We start from the raw sequence: 16,460 nt of genomic DNA, 5'->3' as shown, positions 1-16,460 counted from the left end.
CTCAGCCTTCAAGGGAAAGTCATGGAAGTGACGAACCCATGCAGATAGGAACCACCCGGGGTCCTTTAACCCCAGAGGAACGTAAGAGACGCAGAGATGTGGGACTTTGTATGTATTGTGGATCGTCGAAACATCTTCTTCGGAACTGTCCTGAAGTTCCACCACGGCGGAAGGAAAACGCCAGCCCCCGAACCTATGTAAGGGAAGTATTGGGGGAACAACCTACAACCCTTGCTACAACACAAGATCAATAGAAGAAGGCGAAGATAACCGACTAATGGTCTTCAAAGTACAAATATGGCTGTCAGATTCCAACCCTATCGAGGTCTTGGCTATGTTGGATTGTGGAGCTGCAGGGAATGTCCTTGATGTTGACTGGACCAGAGAAAATAGTGTGCCTGAACGTACTAAACAACGACCTATTCCAGTTGAAGGGGTGGACGGTTCCCCTCTATCATCAGGTCCGATTTTCAAGGAATCTGTTCCCTTACAGATGAAGCTGGGCCAACATACGGAATTCATGGTGTTCGACATCATTAGAGCGGCACATTTTCCATTGGTCATTGGCATACCCTGGCTTAGGAAGCATAACCCTTCGATAGACTGGGCATCCAATAAAGTAAGCTTTAATTCATCATATTGTCAATCACATTGTATGGAGGCATCCAGTTACAAGACGCAGACAGCAATCACGGAGATTCCTAAAAAGAGAATAGTGTCCGCCATACCTCTCCAGTACCAAGAGTTTGCTGAAGTATTCAAGGACAGGTTGCCTCGAAACCTACCCCCTCACCGACCGGAAGACTGTGCGAGAGACCTGATACCCGCTGCCCCAGTACCCTTCGGTCGCATGTATCCTCTGTCCTGCCCCGAGAAGGAGGCATTGAGAGAATACCTTGACGCCCACCTTCAAAATGGATTAATTTAAGAATCCAGGTCCTCCTGTGGAGCTTCATTGTTCTTCATACCCAAGAAGGAATCATTCGAACTCAGGCCTGGCATCGACTATCGTGGTCTCAACCAGATAACCATCCGTGACCGTTATCCTATGCCATTGATCAGAGACATTTTGGAAGCAGTACAAGGGGCACGTTATTTCACCAAACTGGACCTCAGGGGAGCCTACCATCTCCTGAGGATCTGCAAGGGCGATGAATGGAAGACAGCCTTCCGGACCCCTTTGGGCCTTTTTGAATATAAGGTCATGCCTTTTGGGCTAGTCAATGCCCCAGCCATTTTTCAACGGTTTATTGACAAACTTTTCTCTGATTTATTGTTTATCTCGGTTGTAGTCTATCTGGACGATATTCTGGTGTACTCCTGTAATCTTCAGGAACATAGGAAGCAGGTCAAGGAAGTACTGCTCCGTCTTCAAACTAACCAATTACTGGTCAAACCAGAGAAATGCACATTTGAAGCCAGTTCTGTAGCTTACTTGGGTTTCATTCTTTCAAGAGAAGGCATTCAGATGGACCCTAGAAAGATCCAAGCCATCCTTGATTGGAAAGAACCTAAGAATGTCAAAGAGATTCAGAGGTTTCTAGGTTTGGCTAATTTTTACAGACAGCTCATCCCTAATTTTTCAAGACTAGTACAACCAATAACAAATCTCCTTAAAAAGGGAGTTAAGTTTGAGTTCAATCAAGAACAAAAGGAGGCATTCCGCATTTTGAAGGGACATTTCACTTCCGCCCCCGTTCTGGTGCAACCTGATCAAGACAAGCCATTCATTCTTGAGACAGATGCCTCTGCAGGAGCAGTGGTAGCAGTCCTGCTGCAAAAGACCAAAGACGGTTTAGAACATCCAGTAGCGTACCACTCAAAAACTTTGACTAGTAGTGAGCGGAACTACTCTGTCCTTGAGAAGGAATTACTGCCAATGAAGCTGGCTTGCCAAGAATGGCGCCATCTCTTACAAGGAGTCAAACATAAGTTTCTCATTCGCACGGACCACAGAAATCTAAGAGTACTGCAACAGATGGAGTGTACCAATGCCCGCCATGCTCGTTGGGCTTACTTTTTCTTACAGTATGACTTCCACATCACTTACATCCCTGGTACAGAAAACCAATTGGCAGATGCCCTGTCCCGAAGCCTAGGAGACGAAGGTACTATCTATCCAGGCCATGACCTAGTTCTCCCAGGTATGCAAAGAGTGGCAGCTGTTGTTCCTTTTTTACAAGATCTCTTGGTACATTACCAGCAAGAAGAAGATCGTCCACACGTAGTCATTCAGGGTCCTGACGGTTTGTATTATCATAGTAAGGCCTTGTACATACCATCTAAGACCCTTCAAGATCGGGTCCTCAAATGGTGTCACAATACTCCATTGTCTGGTCACCCAGGCATTCGCAAGACTCAAGAACTTATCCGTCGTCAGTTCTGGTGGCCGACCATTCTACAAGATGCCAACAAATACGTCTCGTCTTGTCCGGTTTATGCCCGTAATAAATATCCTACGGGCAAACCGATCGGCTTGCTACAACAACCCAGACTACCAAATCGACCGTGTTTGTTTATATATTTAGGAGCGCAGGATTTCAGTCAGAGCGCGTAATTTTCCGAACGTCGGGTACTCACTCGACGTCTCGGGAGGAGAGGCGGGGTAGAGCCGCGAGCAAAGCCGCTTGTCTCTGGCAGCCACCCCGCTCTCCGTGAGGGATATAGAGGCGGCTCTGCCGCCGAACGAACAGGGCAGTAGGACCCGGAGGCGCGAGGGTCAGCCTACGCGCGTAGGTTTGCAGCTGGCTCACGCCGCTGCGTACGAGGGTTTTAGGACCAAGCGGCAACCTTACCTAACAATCTACCCAGCATTCCTCGCGGCTCCCGAACATTCGTTTTCACAGAGGAATACCGCTGAAGGATTGGGAGAGTAGTGGAGCGTGTGTTCAAGATTTTTGGCTTCGTATATAAAAAAAAAAAATGTAAAAAGAAGGAGCGGGCACGCAGCTGGAAAAGCTCAGAGTATGTTAAAACGAACTCTGATTAAGAGCCTTATTATAAGCTGACTTCCAAGCAGTTAGCCCTGCTAACATTTGATTATGGCTCATTCATCTCACCCAGGAGACTCCCATTCCACCACACCTGAATGGAGCAAGCAAGAATGGGAAGAAGACCACGCAAGGCAAGAGGACGATTTGTCCCTCAGTTTTAAAAAGGTACTGGGTGATTCCCTCATTCAAGCAGTTTCTCAAGGAGTGCAACCTTTGACGCAGAGGTTAGAGATGCTTGAAGCAAACTTGGCTGAACAACGAGAGCAATTAGCAGCCAGGAAAAGACAGGCGGATAGCCCTGGGGAGGGAACGTCAGCTGGACACCCTCGTAAAAGGGTTGACAAGGAGGGGTGTAAAAAAGCCCGAGAGAGCTTAGACTCTTTGACCCCCACGGGCACAGAGGAAAGGGACAACACTGTTCCCCTCAGTCAGAGCGACCCTGTCGCCAGATTAAAAGAAGCTCTTCTAGCTAAAATGGCAAAGAGCCATGATAGACCCCCTGCTCTAGGGGTGTACAATTCAAGGGATTACGAAGAAGGCTACGCCCCCGATGATGAGGGTGGCGAGGAGGAGGAGGCGGTTGAACCTATAGCACAAAGTGCCCATGAAGAGGAAGACAGTATCATTGATATGTTCGACCCGGAAGCTATTAGACACCCTAAATCGTCTGAATGGGTGCCCTCGCCCAGAGTGGCGTTGTACATTTCTCAGCACATCAGGAAACCGCTGGACAGAGAGGTCGGATCCCGCATGCGATCGGAATGCCCGAGACCGGAGCTGCCGGGAAGATTAACAGATACACCAGACTTAGATCCTAAAATGGTCACCTTTGTTACTAAATCCGCGCAGGACATTCGAAAAGGTGTGGATCGCGCTTGGAAGGGTTGCCAAGACAAGCTCCTGGATCTGACAAGACCGCTTGCAAAAATTATGGATCTGGTAGAGAAAGCAAAGGACACAGGCACCCCGGTAGATGTCCAAGCGTTAGGCAACTGGGCCCAGAGGGCTGTGTGCCTACTAGGCAACGCCAACTGCATGTTATCATCGGAAAGGAGGAGAGGAGTTCTCTTAAAGATTGATAAAAAACTTAGCGACCTAGCCACATACAAAGCCGGCAAAGGTGCCAAAGGTCTTCTTTTTGGAGAAGCCTTCGCAAAGGAAATGTCACAGTTTGTGGGTACATACACGGCCCTCGAAAGAGCCCAGAGCTCGATAAGAAAAATCTTCCCAGGGTGTGTTTTTGCCGGGACCGGGCGTTCCAGAGGTCGCTCGTCCGGTCGCTTCAACTATCAGAGAAGGCCTCAAGGTCCGCGCGCCCAATATTGGGAGGGGCGCCAAGAAGACACCTTCTTCCCAGCAAGAGGAAGACATCCGAGAGGTCGCAGAGGAAGGGGCTCCTTCCGCCAACCCGGTGCCACAGACGGTGAGTACACCATATACTCCTATCGGGGGGAGGACTCTCCTCTTTCTAAAGCAGTGGCAAGCGTTATCAAGCGTTGCTTGGGTCTTACAGACGGTAGAGGGGATGCATCTAGATTTCACAGACACCCCCGTGCAAGACAGGGAGCCCTTTCCCATTTATATGGCTCAAGAAGAGCTAGCGCTGTTACACAGCGAATTGGCAAAATTGGCAGACAAGAAAGTGATAAGAGCGCGAGCACGTAGTAGATCAAGGGTTTCTCAGCAACATGTTTTTAGTGCGCAGGGGGGACAAGATCCGTCCCGTCATAAACCTGAAAGATCTGAACAGCTGGTTAGACTACAATCACTTCAAGATGGAGGGCATTCACCTCCTTCGAGATCTATTGCGTTCAGGAGATTGGTTAGCGTGTCTAGACCTCAAGGACGTGTACCTGACGATTCCGATAGCACCGGCCGTTCGAAAATATCTGAGATTCCATTGGGGGAAAGAGATCTGACGCTTTACATGTCTTCCATTCGGACTAGCGTCAGCCCCATGGGCCTTCACGAAAGTGATGAAGCCGGTAGTCGCTGCTATCAGAGAGAGAGGAATACGGATGATCATCTACTTGGATGATATCCTAGTAATGGGATGCAACAAGGAGACGATCACGAAAGACGTACGGTGGATTTTCAATTTCCTATCCTTTCTAGGGTTCTTAGTGAATTTTGAGAAATCACAATTAGCGCCAGTCCAGAGACTGGAATTTTTAGGCTTCACCATAGACACAGTGAAAGCAATCTTGCAGCTCCCGAGCCGCAAAGTGAGGGCGATAAAGAAGGAGCTCAGAGCTGTTATAGCGAAGCAATCTATTTCTCTCCGAAATCTGGCCAGAGTAGTGGGGCTGCTCGCAGCATCCATTCAAGCCATTTTCCCGGGTCCATTGCATTACCGCGCTACAGAGATTGAAGATAAAACACCTCCGCGGAGGCTTGAAATACCATCAGGTAGTGGATCTAGATCAGGAAGCCATAGCAGAACTACAATGGTGGCTGGAGAACATGGAAGCCTGGAACGGGAGAGCGATTTTCGGAGACGTGCCAGAGTTGACCATAGAGTCCGATGCGAGCAGGGCCGGCTGGGGAGCCAGGTGTGCACAAGTTCAGACAGGGGGGAAGTGGTCGGAGGAAGAGTTGAATCTCCATATAAATTGCCTCAAGCTCCTAGCAGGCTCATTCGCAGTTCAGGCCTTTACGAAAGACAGAGTGAGATGTTGCGTACTGCTCAAGATGGACAACATCTCAGCAGTCCGTTACATCAACAAACTAGGAGGCAAGAGATCCAAGATGCTAGCAGAATTAGCTAATGATTTTTGGCATTATTGCCTGCAGAACAACATTGCAGTAACAGCAGAATATCTTCCAGGGAGCCAGAACAGTATAGCAGACTGGAATTCTCGGTATCTTGTAGACTCCAGCGATTGGAAGCTACACCCCCTGATTTTCAGACGCCTGAAAGAGATATGGGGACCCCTAGAGATAGACCTATTTGCCTCCAGGCTAAATTCGCAAACCCCACAGTATTACAGCTGGAGAATAGACCCGGGTGCAGCGGGTACAGACGCCTTCCTGCAGTCATGGAACGGAGCAGTGCATTATGCCTTTCCCCCGTTAGTGATGATCACGAGAGCGCTAGCGAAAGTCCGCAGAGACCAAGCAGAGCTGGTGATGGTGTTGCCTTACTGGAGGACTCAAGCCTGGTTTCCAGTAGCGATGGAACTTTGTATGGATTTTCAGAGGATAGTTCCGAGCATGCAGCGCCTTCTGCTCGATCCAACCGGTCGGACCCACCCGCTGATAGAGGCGGGGTCTCTACAGCTCATGGCATGCCGGGTTTCAGGGAAAGATGGAACTTGCCAGGAATTTCGGAACTCGCTGCAGACTGTATCCGAGATTCCTGGGCGCGTTCCACCGTTAGGAGCTATAACACAGCTTGGAACGGCTGGGTACGATGGTGTTCACAGTACGGTCTGGATCCCATTTCAGCCCCTTTAGCACACATTCTAAATTTCTTAGCTTCAAAGTTTCTGGATAACTGCGCCTATAGAACTATAGGGGTGTATAGATCAGCAATTTCAGCGGGCCATGACAAGGTGGAGAATAGGCCAGCAGGAGAACATCCGGCAGTTCTCCTCAAAGGCATGAAATTGCGGAGACCGCCAGAGCCCAAATATGCGGTTGTTTGGGACGTCAGAGACGTGTTTCAGTTATTTCAGAGGTGGCCTGAGAATGGCGCATTATCACGGTCGCAGTTGTCAGGCAAACTAGCCATGCTTCTGTGCCTCGTAGCCTGCCGGAGGGTATCGAATGTTAAGGCATTGGAGATTGATAGGAAGATATTTTATCCAGAAGGAGTAGCTTTTAATATCGTTAAAAGGACAAAGACCGACTCAAGAGTGATTTCCTATCCGTATTTTACAGAAAATAAAAAACTATGTGTAGCGCAATACATTAAGGATTACGAAGCAGCATCCGCACAGATTAGACCGTGCGGCGTAACACAATTGCTTACAACGCGTAGGAAGCCCCATCATGCGGTAGCCTCAGTAACCATTGCCAGGTGGGTAAGAGAAGTGATGCACTGGGCAGGAATAGATTTATCCTTATTTGGTGCGCATTCAGCGAGAGGGGCGATGGCTTCTAGGGCATTTGCATCAGGAGTGCCATTACAAGATATTATGAAATCAGCCGATTGGTCCTGCGAGTCTACCTTTAAGACGTTCTATTTTAAACCAGTATCTGATATTTCGAATAGAGTGTTAGCAAGCTTTGAACAAGCATAATGCGAGCCTCCTAACTTGTCATAGAATAAAGATTGCCCACGCTAATAGCTCAGGAAAGTCTTCATTCTATTAAAGACAAGGAGGCGAGCATTATATCCCACCCAGTTTGACGAAAGGAACGTTTAAAATGAATAATGGAGAAAAAAAATGACAGCCGAATGTTTCAAAATGAGAATATGTGTAACATTTGAATGCATTCCCACCCTCATGTGAATATTCTCTACTCTCGTAGGAGACAACCAGAAGACTTCGTGAGCTCGTGCATCAATGAGCTGTTTTCATTTGAGCAAGTTGTCCCCGTTGGACCGTTTGAAGACACCAGCTTCGGACCGAGACAGTTCCGGTGATACGAGTTGGACAGTTGAAGTGTTATGGAGTTTGTCTCAGATTGCAAAGAAAGAGGAATTGACCTGAGGGGGGAGAGTGTTTATACCATGACCTATGACCGGATTGGTGGGAAGGAGGAGGTCAAGACTACAAAGGACCTCGGGATCATGGGAGTGGTGGTCCTAAGAGACTTGGTGAAATTTTGTTCTATTAAGAAACTTGAAACTTTTACATTTGTTTTCCTAAAGATATGTAAGAAAAACTAAATCGAAAAAGTTAAAGTTGAACTTTTAAAATGCTGAGTTGCCAATATTAAAGAAAGTAAAAGCATAATGCTCGCCTCCTTGTCTTTAATAGAATGAAGACTTTCCTGAGCTCTTAGCGTGGGCAATCTTTATTCTACATGTCACTGCTACATGTCAGGCCCTTTTAGCCAAGCTACACCACAGATCCTGTATTAAAGCTGCAATGCAAGCCTTGATTTAAAACGTCTTGCAGTGCAAGCCTGATCTGACATCTTCACTCTAGACTACACCCCTTCTTAAAGCTGTGCCATTGGCCCTGCCATTCAGGTGCACAATTGTTCTTGTGTTAGAAATGCACCTTTGGCTTGCAAAAAAGTTGCACCACCTTTCATTGCTAATACTGCATGGAAGGATTGTATTAAAGCAGCACTGCAGATCCTGCATTAAACCCGAAGCAGAGATGCTGAGATAAAACCTGGGCATCAGCCCGTTTTAAAAATACACAACAGGGCCTGTATTAAAGATAAACCTCTCGTGAAATGTACGCCGCAAACAGAGATGCGCTTTACAAGATCTCATTATATTACATAAAGACACACGGAAGTCCCTTCTTAAAAATATGCACAACTGGCTTGTATATGTTTCACACCAGGTATCCATGTTAAAGTTGCACTGCAGGGCATTCATGTTGTCCCAATATTAAAGCTGCACGGTAGGTCCCGAAATAAAGCTGCACCACTCGACCACTCGTCCAGCATGTATTCAATTTCCACCACGAGTCCTATAGTAATGCTGATTCTATGACAAGACAGGAGGCTCATATTATGCATTCTAATCTTTACTCTGAAACCACAGCAGCAAAGAAAAAAACTTTACAAACAAAAAAGTTTAAAACAGAACTAAACAGAGTTCAATGTCAATGCAAGGGGGAACTCCCCAATCCATCATGGAGGACAGGTCATGCCCTGCAGGAGGCCAATGAACAGGGACCCTTCCTTATATAAGTCCATTACTCTAAACTCAACTCCTCGTTCTTTGCTGCTGAAATCCACAGCTAAGTCTACTCCTCCTAGTTGTTGCTTTAGTGTGAAATTATGGAGTTTAGAGTGTTTTTCTTTGAATAATATTGAAAGAGCTTTGGTGATTTATAACACTGTTCTGGAGAAATGGGCATTTCATGTGTATTTGCATTACTTTACTGAAAGTCGCGTTCGCGCTCGAACGCTTTCCTCCAGACCAGAGTGTTACATTGTAGCGGTGCTCCGTATGGAGCATTCCGCTCGTTAATGGTTTCTTGTTTCCTTTCTATAACGGCGTTCGCGCCTTGTTTACTTTAATTTAGTCGCGTCGCCCGCCTCATTTAACAACTGGGCGGCGACGCGCGAAATGTTTTTCCCTCAAGAGAGGGTTTGTTGATTAGTTAAGCGGCGGTCTCCCCGGAGCCAGCACGCTCGTTCCCTCAGTTTGTTTTGTGACGCGCGCGGTCTGTTCAAGAAGCTCAGCTTCTTCCGGCGCGCGTCACGGCGGTTAAGATTGGCCTTGCAGTTCAATCAGTTCACACGCGTCGCATGTGTGTTGTTTGCATTTTATACGCTGCTCGCATATGAAGTCAGGAGGTCACAGGCTTTGCCTGCTTTTGGGACCCGGCTGGGAGGCGGCTCGCTAGGGCCTTATTGTAGTTGGTGAAGCTCTTTAGTGAGCACTTCTACAGCGTGCAGCTGTCCTCTTTATTTTTAAGTCGAATGCCATGTTTTCTTTGTTTGGGGTTTATTTCTGTTTAATATGTTTATTAGGTTTACTTTTTATATTATGTGCATATGAGTTCAGGAAGGCTTCTGTTGCAGCACAAGCGACATAGCTCAATAAGAGGGTTGCAGGTTTACCATGCAGAAGGCCCTGGGTTCGATACCCCCATTGGCGGTATACACATATGTATGTGTGTATATGTTTATATTTATGTATATGTATTTACTTGTGGATATATAAATATATATATATATATATATTTATGAATTGATTTTTATTTTGTGTTTGAATTGATATTTCAGCTTATATTAACACTAGTTAACCTACTGAAGAGCCTCATGCATTGCCAATCTGCTGTTATTTATTTATTTACTTATTTATTTATTAAACACTGCACAGGGCATAGGGGATTTGCCTTCACTGTAGCTGCCATAGCCTGTTCAGTTTCAGGTTCTGCTTGAGTTCTAATTCGAGGTTAGCCCTCGTGTACTGCTGGTTGCCTCATCCTGCTGGGATGCGCAGTTTGAGGTTCACATGCTCAGTGTACCCCTCCCTTAAACCTGGCAGAGTTTTTTGTTTAAGGGCTGCTGTTGGCAGATGTCAGTATCTTACCTGGATAGGTGCAGCCACCTGCTCGGCAGCTAGGTGCCCTGTGTGGTTTCTGGGAGGTGACCCCTCGTATACGGCTGGGTCCACACCCTGCTTGGGTGAACAGTTTCAGATACACTTACTCAGTGTTTTCCTCCCTTAAAGTCGGCAACTTGGTAATTACCTTAACCGGTGTGTGCCATATCCTGCTCGGTTTCAGGTTCTGCCTGAGTTCTAATGCGAGGTTACCCCTCGTATACGGCTGGGTCCACACCCTGCTTGGGTGAACAGTTTCAGATACACTTACTCAGTGTTTTCCTCCCTTAAAGTCGGCGACTTTGGTAATTACCTTAACCGGTGTTTGCAATAACCTGCTCGGTTCAGGTTCTGCCTGAGTTTTTTATGCGAGGTTACCCCCTCGTGTACTGCTGAGTGTCACGCCCTACTCGGGCGAAGCAATTGGAGGTGCACTTGCTCAGTGTATTCCTCCCTTAAGGTCGCCAGTTTTGTTTAGGTGCTGCATATGGCAGTTGTCATTGTATTTTTTCTGTAAACATGCCGTATCCTGCTCGGTTTCAGGCTTTGCCTGGATTCTATTGCGAGGTACTCCCTCGTGTACTGCTGGTTGCCACGCCCTGCTGGGGCGAGCAGTTGAGGTGCACTTACTCAGTGTACTCTTTGCCAAACAATATGTTTAAGTGTTGACAGGAGCACTTCTGCGTTTCCATAATTGTCAGTAACCCGGATAGCTCAGTAAGTATCACCTTCTATAAGGGCCGGGGGTTCGGACCCTTGTGAGGGCGTAACCCCTCTTCTTTGGATATTTTAAATATTTTAAATATTTTTATATTTTATATTTATTTATTAAGTTCTTTAAAGAAAAGACTGTGAGGAGGTGATTATAACAGACTCATTTGGGGGTTGTACCTTCCCTCTAGCCATCACTATGGTGTTAACCTTCGTCTTAGTAAAAATTCTGATGCCCTTTACCTTAGTTAGATTTGGGACAACTCAGTCCTTTCCTTAGGTTTTTGCTTTCCCCAATAACAATTGCTCCACCCAATTCTCGTGCTGATTAAGCTGCAGAGAGTTTTTCTCTCGACATGAGGGGGGAAAATGATACTTTATGCCCCTTTTGAGGTCTGCAGGGCTTGACGCTCTCTTTAGTGGGGAAGTGTTCCCTTACTATTTGTCCCATTTGGACATTCTTTTACTATTGAACTATTGGTGGAGACAAGCCAGCTCGAGGGTAACTGTTCAGTTTGTTGCAAGACACTTTGGACAACCATGTTCTTCTTGGATGAAATGTTTGGAAACACTTTCAGGTGGGTGAGTTGCCAAATAATAACTTTCTGGCGCCTGCCCCATGGGTTTCCTCCCAAAGCTTGGCCTATTGTTCAGCTGACTGTCTTGCAGCGTGTTACAATTTCTCCTCTGCTCGAGGAGTATAAGCAGGCTTCGATATACTCAGGAGAGTTGTTTAGCCTCTTTTGTTATGTATATATATATTTTCTACAGTGCAGCGAATGGAGTGCTGGCTTCACACCCGTGCTCAGCCTACTGATGCAGGTTCCTATCTTGGAAAGGTATAAATCAGTCTTTTATCCCGCTGCAATCGATAAATAAACACCTCACACCACACACTGGTGGTAGTAGTGATGAGTAATTCTAGTATACCTGAGGGTTCGTAGCACTATACAAGTGCTATTTTGCTATGGGCAATGTGCTTAATATTCCTTCCCTGATTACCTTAGTGGCCAGCTCAGCCTCACAAAACACGCAGAGACTCTGACCTCAGGGTCTGACGGGCAGTGGTCCCAATATGCTTTCACAACCTTTTCATTTACGGGGCATGATAATTACCCCAGAGTGCTTTCCCCCTCATTCCCCTTCCCGCCATCCTTGGGGAGGGTTGCATCAGAATATTACACCTCTTGGAGTATACCCGATGGTTTCTGTTTTTCCTTTACAGGAATTCTGACTCGTGACCAGTGCAGACTCGCACTGAGCATTTCCCTCCCGTCAGTTTACTTCCTTTGCGCTAATGCCTGATATTTCCATAAGTTAATTAGAGCCCATTTCATGGTCAGGGGCTTGGTTGGAAGTGCAAGAGTGTATTTATTTATTTTAAGGGTGTAAAGCGAGGCTTTAGCGTGATCCTCGGGGTAGCCTTCTTTTGGGTTGCAAGGTTTTCCTTAGATAAGTGGGGAAGGGTTCTCCTCCTTTGGGAAGGCTCAATTTCCCTTGGTGGGATAGAGGGGTTTGGGAGCGCTACTAATCTCCCATCCATGTCTGTCAGTGCGTTTCCCAGAGGGCTGGGATATATATATTTAGTTAATGACTTGAGTCGCCTAGTCTCCTGCATGGCAGGTAGACCTATTAGGTTTTCACAGGAGATTGTTTGTTGCAATAAGGTGCCAGCTCTGGGTGCTGGGAGCTTCAAGGTTCTTCAAATTGCATAAGGTAGAGGATAGTTCTCTTCTGGGGAGAGACTTCATTTTAACTGCTTAAGGATCAGTTCTTTACAGTTTAGAGTACTTGTTGAGACTTTGGAATTTAGAGGGTCCTCCTTCGGTTAGTTTATGATCCTCTAGGGGAGTCATCAACCATGGAGGAGGGTACAAGATCAAGCATCGGGCACATCTGCAAAGGGGTTCAGATTTCACTATAATGGTAGTGGTTGGATATAAGATACATTTTTCTCTTTGCCAAGTTTGGACTCTTATAGGTCAGGTTTGTAAATATCTGCCTTTGTCATGGTAGCAAAGTCCTTCTTCAATAGCTTGGGAGGTCTGATGGTCTCCGTTTTGGGTAATTTGGCATGTTAGCGGTCAGGTGGGGCCTGCTCTTCCATTCTGCTTCTGCCTCCAGAAGACATACCTTCTTTATTATATTCATATGTCTGAAGACAATTGTGTGTTAAGTCTATTGCTTTTCAGCTCCGCTCAGGATAGGTCGTCCTATTACAGATTAATAAATGACCTTTTTACTCCCATTTTACCTTTTATGAAGGTTTGTCTTCCCACTTGTTCCCCAGTGTAGTTATGTAACATGCCCTGTCTTTTATGCGATATCTTCCTTTAACGCATGAGATGGCCCATCCTACTAGTGTAGGAAACTTGGTTCAGTGTTTCCCCTCTTTTTAACCAGTTGGGTTTGGTGACCTGTAAGGAAAGCTGGAATTGGCACATCTTCCAGTTGTTGGTCTGCAGGGGATTTGGCTATGCCTTATATGACAGTTATTAAAGCAGCCTAGTCTTGGGCAATTCTCTGGTGGCCAGTTGGTTGATCTAATGAAAGTATTTAAAGAATTTTCTTCTCCTATTATTTTATTATATTGTCTCTATGGTATTCATGATGTTGTGATAGTAAGATGCAAGGGCCTTGAACTTGCATAATATGAGCCTCCTGTCTTGTCATAGAATGGATAATCCCCCACACTAACGTGAGATGGGGGTTTAGATTCTATTAAAGACAAGGAGGCGATTACTATCCCACCCACCCACCCTGGGTATGATATGATATGACAGTTATGACACGCATGTACACAGATGTTTTAAGAGAGAACAGTCTTTGGTTTGTTGGTCTTCCCATCCACCCACCCTTCTTGCTTGTTTTACAGCTACGAGTTGAGATTTTGAGCAGGAGGGTGGCTCACAGTTTCAAGTTATGGAGTGCGTGGTACGAGAGCTTCGCTGGATTTGCCTTCATCGTTCATCATCTGATCTGTGCAGTGGACGTCTGGTTCAAGACAGCTACAGAAAGAGGAGTTGGGTTTAGAGTAATGGACTTATATAAGGAAGGGTCCCTGCTCATTGGCCTCCTGCAGTGCATGACCTGTCCTCCATGATGGATTGGGGAGTTCCCCCTTGCATTGACATTGAACTCTGTTTAGTTCTGTTTTAAACTTTTTTGTTTGTAAAGTTTTTTTCTTTGCTGCTGTGGTTTCAGAGTAAAGATTAGAATGCATAATAATCGCCTCCTTGTCTTTAATAGAATCTAAACCCCCATCTCACGTTAGTGTGGGGGATTAGCCATTCTGTTGTACTATAACTGTGGCATAGTCTATGCAATAATAAAGCTGCACGGCAGCTCTTGTTATAAAAGCACCAACGAATGGCCTGCATTATTTGGCCACACAAACTTTCACTATTAAAATCACATCCCAGACGATGTACTAAATGGAGCCATGCGAACCTTTCGTTTGAAACTACACCAAAGCCACTTTTATTTCTTTTTGTTTTTTTATTTCTTTATTGTGATTTGATTTCCAAAACCGTACACAGTTGTTAAAATGTTGAAATATAAAAGAGAGATATGAAACATTAAAACATTAATTCATCACCATGTTTCTACATAAGAAGGCATGTTCGTTCCTTCCTAGGTTAACATGGGTCATGACAGAGCACTTAAGAAAACACTAAAACATTGTGTATATGGTGCTTCTATCATACTACAATACTTTGATAAAGCGAGCAAGTGCAATAATGATGGAGCTGTGTCTTCCCACAACAGGTTAATATTAATCATGGCATTACAGTTCTATAGTTCTGCCAGCCACCATAAGGCAGCACCACTTATGATTGAATACAGGCGAACAGGAAGCTAGAGCCTGCATACCTGCCTGTTCATAGACCCCGCCTCAAGGAGCAACCTAAAAACAACCACCCGTGGACAAGAATTAGACCTAACCCCTCCCAAACATGATCCAAAGAAGATGCACCCGCCACAGAGAATGAACGTTCCACAAAACGACAAACTTGACTCACCCACATTACTAAGGGGCTGGCCATAAAGGCCTCCACCAGCTCCTCGGCCGCCTCGTCCCCCATGGTCCACCGCCGCGAGGTGTGCGCCAATTACCATGCCAGGACTGTGAATGTCATCTCCGGTTCTACGGGTACCTCGGGGGGCTCGTGAAGCGGCCGAAGTCCTTACGTCATCTTCACTCGAAGACTCGAGGCCCTGTCAGGAACGTCCGTCAACAAGGCCTAAACGGCCTGGGGTGCGATGGACGCTCTCCCCTAAGAACTTGACGGTCCGGGACCCTTGCTCCACATTAACCTTAGCGGGCAGGACCTTGGTTGACCCTTGCTCTTCAAGGGCCTCGCCCGTCAGCTCCGTCGTTCTGTTCTGTACAAGAGTATGAACCTCCTGCCTGGTTCCGGGTGCAGCGGGTTGAACGTGCACCCCACTTCCTGCCCCCTCCTGGAAGCCGCTACCGTGGTCCGCGAGGCTGATTCACTTCCACCTTGTGAGCACGCCCTGTGTGACTTGTGTCACTCGCTCGTGCGCTCTTTCTTCCTCATTAGAAAAAGGAGAAGTTGGCCAAATCTGCAATCTTTATGTGTACCACGCACAGAAGTGCATCGAGAGCCCTAAACTCTTGCAGGATGTCAAACCACAGCCAAAAGCTTCGGCGGAAAGAAGAATAGGAATGAACACTTCAGCCCACAGGCTTCAACCAGGGGAGTAACCAGCATGGGGGGGGGCGCTGGGGGGATATAAGTGAGCCACGAAAACATTCCTGCTACCCCCCCCCCCCCAAATGGAAATGCACCTTGAAAATGAATGCTAAACTGACACAATCGTTCCTACCCCAGCATATGATGACTTGACTAGGTACCCTCTTCCTGCAACATTCGGACGGGACATGGAGCTGTGTGCTCCTGCTTTGCATCTGGCTCTGCCCCTTATTGGGCCTGCAGTGCAGTCAACGGCCTGTCTGGAGTTGGACACCGAGCTGTTCCTGCTATGCCCCCCATTGTGCATGGAGATTGCAGAGCAGGAGCATACAGCCACACTGCTGGCCACTTCCTGCTCGAGACCTGTTGTACAGGCAGCCAGGACGAGCGGGAGCACACTGAAACACTGCTATCCCAGACAGGATGCCTAGACTAAGAAAGAGTGTAAGAAAGAGCTCGACTGACTGTCCCCAAATGCCAGTCTAGCCAAGTAATAACACATACCATACATGTAAACCTCCTAATTTGGAAACGGATTGCACCAGCAGAAGAGTCCCCACAGAAAAGGACACTGCAAGGAGCATCATCAGTCTTTGATACTTTGAGGCACCACGGAGGTGACTTTAGAATAAGTTCCCATGAGTAAGCAAAGTGGCAAATAACTTTGTGGTGCAAAATACCTAAACTGCATTATTATATATGGATCAACTCTATAGCCATTAGAAGTTTTGTAATAATAGCATGATATATTAACATAAGCTAAGAAGTGAATTACTTACGGAGCTGCAGATAAGACACAGTACGATTAAATGATTTGCCCAGGATCACACACTTTGGTTAAAAGGTGAAACG

At 46.5% G+C, this 16,460-nt stretch overlaps 1 protein-coding gene across 3 annotated transcripts in view; it reads right to left on the bottom strand.

Annotated features, from left to right (window-relative positions):
• CCDC88B (coiled-coil domain containing 88B) overlaps nt 1–15,381 on the bottom strand; it is a 1,445,666-nt gene extending 1,430,285 nt beyond the window's left edge. For all 3 annotated transcript variants that reach the window (XM_069645149.1, XM_069645150.1, XM_069645151.1), the window contains exon 1: nt 14,913–15,381. In XM_069645149.1, coding sequence (XP_069501250.1) covers nt 14,913–14,975 — 63 coding nt within the window. In that variant the 5' untranslated portion in view covers nt 14,976–15,381. The remainder of the gene's footprint in view (nt 1–14,912) is intronic.
• Between the last annotated feature and the right edge of the window lie 1,079 nt (nt 15,382–16,460).

This window comes from Ambystoma mexicanum, chromosome 2p (assembly GCF_040938575.1).
Source record: "Ambystoma mexicanum isolate Mex_15411 chromosome 2p, UKY_AmexF1_1, whole genome shotgun sequence".
NCBI classification, from domain to species: domain Eukaryota; kingdom Metazoa; phylum Chordata; class Amphibia; order Caudata; family Ambystomatidae; genus Ambystoma; species Ambystoma mexicanum.
The sequence above is the reverse complement of the archived record's forward strand: the minus strand, read 5'-3'. Positions and strand labels throughout refer to the sequence as shown.